This window comes from Lipotes vexillifer, unplaced genomic scaffold (assembly GCF_000442215.2).
Source record: "Lipotes vexillifer unplaced genomic scaffold, Lipotes_vexillifer_v1.1 scaffold1011, whole genome shotgun sequence".
Taxonomy (NCBI): domain Eukaryota; kingdom Metazoa; phylum Chordata; class Mammalia; order Artiodactyla; family Lipotidae; genus Lipotes; species Lipotes vexillifer.
Genome location: NW_006787698.1, coordinates 5,458,544 through 5,468,051, shown reverse-complemented (window position 1 = coordinate 5,468,051; position 9,508 = coordinate 5,458,544). Strand labels below are relative to the sequence as shown.

The following is a 9,508-nucleotide window of genomic DNA, read 5'->3' as shown; positions in this document are numbered from 1 at the left end:
CCTCTCTAGCCAGACCCGGCAGGGCGGCTGCCTCCCTCTTATCTCAGCCCAGGCTGCCTGCTGGTCCCGCCCCCTCGGGGGAGCTGCCACTTGGAGGCGCCTGGCCGGGAAGGCCTGGTCAGCTGTGTCCGGCGGAGGCAGCTGCTGACCCAGCTGTGGACTGTGCCTGGGGCAGAGGAAGGGGGGGTGGCAGGAGCCCTGGGCCTCCCGTGGCAGGGGCTGCATCATGTATCATCTTGGGGCACCCCTCTGGCCTGGAGTTGGCTTCCTCTGTCTCCTACTCGCTGGGGCAACCTGGGCTCCCCCACCCAACCCACCGGATCCCAAGTTTGAAAGGAAAGGTAAGGGTGGAGCTGAGTGTGGACCCCCGCACTAGGTCCTGGAGGACAATGCTGGGGCCTGAACTTCCAGCCTGGGTCCTGGGGGCTATGCCAGGTTCTGAACCCGATTCTGTGTCCTGGAGCCCCAGCTGGTGTCTGAACCCTAGACTGGGACCTGATATGGCATACTGCGGGTCTGTATCCCCAGACTGCGTCTGCGGGAGAAGCTAGAGAGGGGCGTAAGAGTCCTGTTTTATCTTCTCAAGGAGTCTGACACATGCTAAACACTAAATGGGGCAGGGGTGGTGCTGGTTCTAGGCCCTGTAGTCTAGAGTCCCCAAGGGGAGGGGACCTAGCCGACCCTCCAGTGGGGGAGGGAGGCTAAAACCAGGGTCCGAGTCAGAGGGGCCGGGCCGCAGGCGTCTATAAACACTGTTTGCATGCGGGCGCCAGCCATATCCCTGGGTCCGTGGGGTTGAGGGAGCGGGGGCGGGGGGCACGGTTGGCGCTATCGGGCAGCCGGGAGCCTGCCGGGGCTGATAGGGGACCCCGCCTCCTGCACACACTCACTCACCCTCACGCACGTCCTGGGCTGGGGCGGGGCCGGCAGCGGGAGGCGGAGGCCTTGAATGCTGCGCTCAGCTCAGCCGGTCGCGGGGTGGGCAGGCGTGTGTGGGGAGACAATAAGACATGCAACCTACGCATGGGAGTTCGGGGGGCAGCACTTCTGCAGACCCCTCGAAGGGCCCCGCTGGGGTAGACAGAGGGGCGGGGCATTTTTCTTATCGGTCCGCACAGGCGGCAGGAGGGAGGGGAGGATGCTGTGGCCAGAGGACGGGGCTCGGGTCTTCTGACCCCCTCCCCTGGCCCCCATCCCCAGCGGCCCTGATGACAGCCCGTGAGCCTGAAGAGTTTCTGTGCTTCACCGAGAGGTTGGAGGATTTGGTGTGTTTCTGGGAGGAAGTGGCAAGCGCCGGGGTCGGTCCGGACAACTACAGCTTCTCCTACCAGCTCGAGTGAGTCCGACGGGGCAAGTGGAGCGCCCCACAGGTGGAGGGGGCGGGCGGGCCGAGCAGCGCTCCCCGGAGCTCGCACCTTGGGACTCCTGGTGCCGGGGGCCGGATGGCACCTCCGCTGGTAGTCACTACTGGGAAGCCCACGGGGTCAGGGCTGACACGCTGCCTAGTGGTCGGGGCTGGAACACTCCCGTGATCACTGCTGGAGTGCGACCCCAAACTTCAGGGCTGGGACAACACCGCACCAAAGCAGGACTAATGCGTCGCGTACGTCGGGGCTGGGACGCCCCCTGGTGGTAGTGTCCAGAACGCACCCTCGGTCCCGGCAATGCCTCCCAACTTGCTCCCTACCCTCGCTGGTTCCTGGGCGAACAGGGGTGAGCCGTGGAAGCCGTGCCGCCTGCATCAGGCGCCCACCACCCGCGGCTTGGTGCGTTTCTGGTGCTCGCTGCCTACAGCCGACACGTCGAGCTTCGTGCCCCTAGAGCTGCGCGTCACTGCGGCCTCCTCGGGCTCTTCACGCTACCGCCGTATCATCCATATCAACGAAGTGGGTAAGAGCGCTGGGAACGGGAGAGTGGTCGGGAGGGAGTCCCAGTCTCCGCCCACCTGAGCAACCCCTCTCCACAGTGCTCCTAGACCCTCCCGCTGGGCTGCTGGCGCGGCGGGCAGACGAGGGCGGCCATGTGGTTCTGCGCTGGCTCCCACCGCCCGGGGCACCCATGGCAAGGCTCATTCGCTATGAGATGAACATCTCGGCAGAGAACGCCGCTGGTGGCGCGCAGAGGGTGAGGCTCGCTCCTACGGCCTAGCCCCAAGGGCTCCAGAGTTGACAGGCCCTCTAGGTCCCACCCAGACGGTCACCACGACCCCGCCCCCATGGCCTCGCCCCTCCACCTCCCGCCCAAGACAGCTCTACGTCCACCGACTTGTCCCCTTTCCCAATGTCCCCTTTCCCCAGCCCACCTGGACTCAATCACACTTAAATTAACCCTTGTCCCAAACCCTAGACTTCTTCAGGGCCCGCCCCCTCTGTGCTCTGGCCCCGCAAATAGCCCGAGCCCGCCCTCTTCTACCTGGGGCCCCATCTTGATTGGCCCCGACCCTTCCTGGGTCCCGCCTCCTGCTTTCATTGCCCGCCTCCCCATGCTTGGGCTCGGTTCTTCCTTTCTCTGATTGGCTCGGTCCCTCAGGGCCCACCCTCACATGCCATCCTTTGCCCGCCCCGCCCCTATTGGCGACACCTCTCACCTGGGCCCCGCCTCCAGGTGGAGATCCTCGACGGCCGCACTGAGTGCGTGCTGAGCAACCTGCGGGGCGGAACGCGCTACACCTTCAAGGTACGCGCGCGTATGGCCGAGCCGAGCTTCGGTGGCTTCTGGAGCGCCTGGTCCGAGCCTGTGTCGCTGCTGACGGCTAGTGGTGAGGCCCCAGGCAGGGGTGTAGAAGGGGCTGGGCGGAGCATGGGGCAAGCTCACCGCCCTGACCTCCTCCCTGCTCCCCAGACTTGGACCCCCTCATCCTGACGCTCTCCCTCGTCCTCGTGCTCATTCTGCTGCTGCTGGCCGTGCTAACCCTGCTCTCCCACCGCCGGTGAGCGCCCCACTCGGCACCTGGCTCAGATTCCTCCCCACCAACGTTCTCCTTTCCCTGTGGGAACCTAGGCTCAAAGAGGGGCAGGCACTTGCCCAGGGTCACAAAATGAGGAGTCAGTGGCAGGACTGGGATGCAAGCCAGGTCAGACGCAGACTCTTACTTAAAATTCTCTGCTCTTGGGCCTACTTTCACCTGGTTTTCCTCCTACCTCAGTGGCTGCCCCTTCTTGGATTCCTTTGTACTTTTCCCCAATTTCATCAACTTCTGTAAAATCAACCAGATGGGCTTACTGAAACGATTTAACCCCAAGTGCCTCCCACCCCTGTTGTCAAGCTCCTTAGATGCTTTACTATATGACCAGCCATCCTGAGGTTTTTGTAATTCCAAGTACAAACCATGTGTTTTCACACACCCAAGGCTTGGCACATACTGTTCCTTCTGCCAGGAATGTCCTTCTTGCCATGTTTGCCAAGCAATCTCCTAGTTGTCTTTCAAGGCCCTGTTCATTTACTTGGTTGGAAAACACATACTGAATGCCAGCTCTGTGCTAGGCACTGGGGAGAAAGTGTACAACAAACCAGACGTATCCCTGACCTTGTGGATCTCACAGCTGAGTCACACAACAAATAAGGGAATCAACATATATTTGATTATAAATTGTGATGAGTGATATCACAGAAATAAATGGGGATGGGGCCATGACAGGATAGTCAGGAAAGGCCTCGGGGAGGTGACATCAGAGCAGAAACCTGAAGTCTGGTAGGAGGCAGCCACATGAAAAGCAGGGAGAAAAACCAGCAAGTGCAAAGGCCCTGCGGTGGGAATGAGCTTGGAACATTGAAGTAGCTGCAAGAAGAGCTGTATGGCTAGAGAAGAGTGTGTAAGGGGGTAAGTGGTGGATGGTGAGATGAAGGAGGTGACAGAGGTCAGACCATGCAGGGTCTTCTGCAGGGCTGTGGGGGGGGGAATCGGGATTTTATTCTGAATGCATTGGGGAACTATGGAAAGGAGTGAGGAGGGAAGTAACATAATGGACCTTCAGACAAGACTGGGTGGGTTTTAGAGGGAGCATATTGAACTCCTATGCATCCTTCAAAACTTTGTTCCAGTTGCCCTTCTGTAGAGCCTGGCAGATGCTTTGGGCGAGCCCCTGTTCCTCAGCCCCACACACTCCTATGCCTTCGTCATGATCACAAGGGGCTAGGAGTATCTTTGCCCTGTGACTGGTGCTGAGGGGGTGCTGGTGAATGTTCAGTGACACACGCCCAGGTATTCGTTTCTTTTGGCTTCACTAGGACTCTGAAGCAGAAGATATGGCCTGGCATCCCAAGCCCCGAGAGCGAGTTTGAGGGCCTCTTCACCACCCACAAGGGTAACTTCCAGGTAGGTCACCTGGCTGTCCCCTCAGGGCCTGGGGTTTCCCTGCTCCTGTGGCCAAATCCCCAGTCTCTGAGCAGGGTGCTGCTATTTCCCCAGCTGTGGCTGTACCAAACTGATGGCTGTCTGTGGTGGAGCCCCTGCACCCCCTTCACAGAGGACCCACCTGCCTCCCTGGAGGTCCTCTCTGAGCGCTGCTGGGAGGTGACACAGGCAGTGGAGTCGGGGGCAGATGATGAGGGGCCCCTGTTGGAGCCGGTGGGCAGCGAGCATGCCCAAGACAGCTACCTGGTGCTGGACAAGTGCTTGCTGCCCCGGAGCCCACCCAGCGAGGACCTCCCACAGCCTGGTGGCAATTTGGACATAGCAGCCATGGATGAAGCCTCAGAAGCATTCTCCTGCTCATCCGCTTTGGCCCTGAAGCCTGTGTCAGAGGGGGCCTCGGCTGCCAGCTTTGAGTACACCATCCTGGATCCCAGCTCCCAGCTCTTGCGCCCGAGGGCACTTCCCCCTGAGTTGCCCCCTACCCCACCCCACCTAAAGTACCTGTACCTCGTGGTGTCTGACTCTGGCATCTCAAATGACTACAGCTATGGGGGTTCCCAGGAAGCCCAGAGGGGCTCATCCAATGGCCCCTACTCCAACCCTTATGAGAACAGCCTTATCCCAGCCTCCGAGCCTTCACCCCCGAGCTACGTGGCCTGCTCCTAGGACTCCAGCCCTCAGATGCACGGGGACCCAGAATGACCTCAAGTGCTACTCCAGGCCCAAGATTTATCCGGCAGGGTCAGTGAGGCCTGCTGACCTTGGCTTTCTGCTCAATTCATCCTGGTCAGAAAGTCACAACCTTGCAGTAATTTTAAATGTACAGTCTTTTGTGTAGATATATAAATATATATAAGTTTTCTGTCATGACTTCTATAAATACCTGTAAGCCCCATCTTTTCCCTGGGCCCAGGCCATAGGAGAAACAGTAAAAGGCCTTGAGTTCAGTCTGAAATTCTGACCTGGCAATCTGAATAATAATAATAAAATGAATTAGTTAGTATGTTATGCTAGCTGCCCTAACAAAGCTGCCCTGAAACTGAGTGGCTTAACACATTAACTATTTTCTCTCTCATTTCTCAATTCAAACAGGTGGGCAGCTATCCCTGGGATGAGTCAGAAGCCCAGACTGTAAGTTTACCATCCCCCAGGGCTACCCTGGGGTCTTTAGATGGATCCTCTGCATCCTGCCAGCCAACAAGAGAGAGACGGCAGAAGATTCTGTGGCCTTTAGGGACCTAGCCTAGAGGTGGGCACCCTCTCTTCTTCACAAATTCTACCCGGCAGAAATGGTCATGTGACCCTAGCAAGAACCATGGACAGCTGGGAAATGTAGTTTAGCTGTGCACCCAAGAGAGAAAAGCTGTTTAATGAGCTGCTAGCTAGTCTCTGCCACTAATAATAATACCAATAACATTCATTCCTAGGGCTTTATTCTGAATCAGGCTCTGTCCTAAGACAGCACTCTGATGACACCAAATGTCATCAAGTGGCTCAGTGGGAGTTCTGGTTTAACCACTTTTAAATAGTTTGACATAACCTAGGAAACCTGAACATATGCATACCTTCTACTCCAGCAATGCCACTTCTAGGTATGTACCCTAAAAACCCTCACACACATGAACCAGGATATGTGTACAAGAGTGTTAATAGCAGTAAATAAGTCAATCTGATGAGTAAATTGGGGTATAGTCACCCAAGGAATTATACAAAGTATGGAAAATGGAATGAATGAAAAAATGTGGCCGAATGTTTTTTGTATTTTGGCTGCGCTGCATGGCATGTGGGATCTTAGTTCGCAGACCAGGGATCAAACCCGTGTCCCATGCACTGGAAGCATGGAGTTTTAACCACTGGACCGCCAGGGAAGTCCCACAGCCGAGTCTTAGTAACAATGTTGAGCGGGAGAAGAAGGAAGTCTCAGATTACATTTATCATGAAACTCTTTACAAAGTTCAAAACAGCGAAGTTAAACAATATGTTGACAATATGTACAAGATAATGCTATATTTAGGAGAGAAACAGCACTTTATAATCTTTAGGTCTCTGAATTTGCATCTGTCCCTGAGGTAGGTATTCCAGCCATGGAAACTGAAGCATAGAGAGGTTGTCACACTCCAAACCTCAAGGTTGGCCTCCAGAGCTTGAACCCTTGTGCAAGCTGGTGTCACCAGCCTGCGTGGGCCACGGGGTGACTGTCATCTCTCCATCTTGTCGGAAAGTCACCCGCCACTCTGCCCTGGCACCCAGCCCACCTGGCTCCAGGCAGGCTCGGAGGCAGTGCTGTCCTGGGCCTGGTGCATCGGGCTGCAGCCAGCACTGGGCAGGGAAATACCTCTGAAGCAGTGCCAACTGCAGGGCAGTCGCACTGTCTCCCTCCTCCTGGGTCTGGAGGGCCACAATGAGCCCACAGCCCCGGCCAGACCCAGCCCGGTGGCTGAAGTGGGCAGCTGTGTCCAGAAGCAGGGCGGCCAGGTAGGCGGCTTCCTGGGACCCGGGGTCTTCTGCTAGGTACTCCTCCAGGCCATCGAGCAGCAGGAGGGAGGGGGCTGGCCCCCGGGTCTCATGGGCAGAGCACAGGAGCCGGAGGAGCTCACAGGTTGAGGGTGGGTACTGGAAGCGGATCTTCTAGAGAGAGGAAAAAAGGAAACGGTCAGATTCATCACAGGAAGCCAGGCTCTCAGCTATAGCAGCCCTGCTTCCTTGCATACTTTCCTGGACGTGGTTCTCACTCCCCAGACCGCTGATTCCAGAGTGGAGCAGCTAGCTCAGAGTGATCGAATATTCTTCCGTTCGCCACGCCCGCCCCCCGCCCCCGTTTTACTTTTTGTTTTTCTAATTCTGCACTCATCACTTCCCGGTATTAGTTAAGAACAAGGTATATCGTTTTGTCAAATCTCTAGGGCAATCTTTCCACGGAAAACCTGCCCATAACGTCCGACCCCTGCATTGACTCCTGCGGCCCAGAAACTCTAGTCCAGACCCGACCCATGTTTAGCCCCGCCCCCTACTCGCCCCTGACTCGTCTTTGGGCACCACCCTTTGCTAATTCCGCCCCCTCATTGGACGGCTTCTCAGTCAATCTTAACAAAGCTCCGCGTAGTCCCACCCCCAGCTCGTTCCAGACTCCGTCCCATAATGGCTGCTCCGGCTTGCCCTCCCTTCGTCTCCGCCATTGGTCTGTCTCTGCCTGTCACTCAATCCTCCATCCGCCTCGTTACTGGCTGGTCCGCCTCTGGTCCCGCTCCGCCCCACCTGTAACCGCAAGGGTTCGAGCGCAGCTCCAATCCCGCGAGGCAGGCGTTGCAGAGGCCTCCGAGTCAGGAAGAGGACGGGGCCTCGGCCTTCCCCTGCCGCCTCCAGGGCCGCCGCAAATAGCAGCGCTGTCTTTCCAGAGCCGTGACCGCCGAGCAGCAGCAAAGGCGGCTCGGCCTCAGCTGTGTTCTCCTCTCCGGGGCCAGCCGCGCTGCCCAAGTTTAGCACCCGCCTCAGCGTCTCCGCCATTCGCAGCGTACCTCTGTCCAATCGGCGGCCCGTTCCTGCCCTTGATCCCGCCCAGGGCGGGGTCGCATTGGTTACAGTGCACTTAGCTTCTCCATTGGTCCAATGATCTGTTCATCAAAGCTAGATCGACGTTTCCTAGCTCCTCCCCCGGTGAAGGGGCAAATAACCTAGTCTGAGGAAGGAATGGAGGCCTTTGAGAGAGATAAGGCCCTTCCCTGGGTGAGTCCGCTGGCGGAAGCAGCATGAATACTATTATTCTGAGCTAATAAGCTAATCAGACAATACAAGGGTTGAGAGTTGGAGGGAGTAGGCCCTAATCACTGACACATTACTTAAAGTCTCCTAGCCTCAGTTTGCTCACCTGTAAAATGGAGCACATGGTATCTCAGAGGAATATTGTGATGCGCATGTGTGTGTTTCTGCTGATGTTACCCAGTGACAATGAAGAAGGGGAGAGATGGAGGAGCTATGTGCTTGTGTCTCTCTCTGTACCTGAGTACTTGCACAAATGGGGGGGGGGGCTGCAGGCTTGAGGACATTCGTGTGCAAAACATCCGTCAGACAGCAAAGCAGCTGTCTTTGAGGGTCTCTAAGAAGAAGAGTCTCAGCTGGCCTCCTCGTTGGCCTGGGGGCTTCTGGAGTCCTGCTCGGGGTACAATGGGAGGCAGGACCATAGAATAAAAAAAGGGCCAGGAGAGAAGAGGCAAAGATGAAGGGGCTGGGAGTCTGAGGGAGAGCCACAGCACGACGTTGTTTGTCACGTTCACTTCGGTATCTCCAGTGCCCAGTCAGTGCCTAGGGCATTGCAGATTCTCAGTACAGGTTCGCTAAAGGAATGAATGAAGAAAGGAAGGTAGAACTGATGAGAAACTGGGAGAGAAGGAGGAACAAGGTGAATGATCACGTGATCACTGGTTGGGTCTCTTCACCCAGACTTCTCCCCAGAGCTGCCACTCACGCCCCTGTTGCCCTAGCAACTCTGTCTCCTGGTAACTTCAAAGTGGTGCTGTTGCCAGGAGACCCAGGGGCAGAGCCGAACTGAGATTTCCAGGGCTTTCTCTCTCCCTCTGGGGCCAGAACACAGCTCCACAACATCCCCCAATACACCCACTCACAAAGCTGGGTACCCCCACATCCCTCTCCAAATACATAGACACACACACACACACACACACACACACACACACACACACACACGGCATCCCTGCATATATTTCACTTCCAGAATCCCCATCACTCACATGCTCACAGCCATGTCCTATCCTGACACAACGCATCCCATACACCCTCTTTCCCACATTCATGCCCCCACACCCTTTCCCTTGCACGCATACAAAAACACACTCTGATACAACCATACCATTGTCACCACACACACACACACGAGGCATGCTGTTACATTCCCCTGTCAAATGCACAACCTCAGCCCCATGGTTCACCTCACTTTGCAACACTCTAAATACACAATCACCCAGTAGTGACACCCGTATCACACAGTTCCACACAGTAATATACATGGGAGTATGCCCAACACAGCCCCATTTCAAGTCCTTTGCACTTGCTGTTCCATTGCCTAGAGCACTCAGCTCCCAGATATCTATCCCTAATTGTTTTCATTCCATTCAGATCTCTGCTCAAATATCACCTACT

General features: G+C 56.4%; 2 protein-coding genes across 2 annotated transcripts; one reads left to right on the top strand and one right to left on the bottom strand.

The window, feature by feature from the left end:
* Nucleotides 1-83: 83 nt before the first annotated feature.
* Nucleotides 84-5,209, top strand: EPOR (erythropoietin receptor). The gene is made up of 8 exons (XM_007460701.1): nucleotides 84-341; nucleotides 1,201-1,336; nucleotides 1,712-1,890; nucleotides 1,967-2,124; nucleotides 2,605-2,758; nucleotides 2,842-2,929; nucleotides 4,228-4,315; nucleotides 4,409-5,209. The coding sequence occupies exons 1-8, from the start codon at nucleotides 227-229 to the stop codon at nucleotides 5,018-5,020; spliced, it is 1,530 nt and encodes a 509-aa protein (XP_007460763.1). The 5' UTR covers nucleotides 84-226; the 3' UTR covers nucleotides 5,021-5,209.
* Nucleotides 5,210-6,478: 1,269 nt separating this feature from the next.
* On the bottom strand, nucleotides 6,479-7,858 carry SWSAP1 (SWIM-type zinc finger 7 associated protein 1). Its single transcript, XM_007460700.1, has 2 exons — nucleotides 7,610-7,858; nucleotides 6,479-6,982 (listed from the first exon to the last, which is right to left on the bottom strand). Exons 1-2 carry the CDS (start codon nucleotides 7,856-7,858, stop codon nucleotides 6,479-6,481), a joined length of 753 nt encoding a protein of 250 aa, XP_007460762.1.
* Nucleotides 7,859-9,508: the final 1,650 nt, after the last annotated feature.

Coding starts and splice junctions, on each gene's coding strand:
- SWSAP1 (XM_007460700.1), bottom strand. CDS start 7,858: ATGGCGGAGACGCTGAGGCGGGTGCTAAACTTGGGCAGCGCGGCTGGC. Junction 6,983..7,609: donor TCGAACCCTTGCGGTTACAG/GTGGGGCGGAGC, acceptor TCCTCTCTCTAG/AAGATCCGCTTCCAGTACCC.
- EPOR (XM_007460701.1), top strand. CDS start 227: ATGTATCATCTTGGGGCACCCCTCTGGCCTGGAGTTGGCTTCCTCTGT. Junction 342..1,200: donor TCCCAAGTTTGAAAGGAAAG/GTAAGGGTGGAG, acceptor CCCCATCCCCAG/CGGCCCTGATGACAGCCCGT. Junction 2,125..2,604: donor CCGCTGGTGGCGCGCAGAGG/GTGAGGCTCGCT, acceptor CCCCGCCTCCAG/GTGGAGATCCTCGACGGCCG.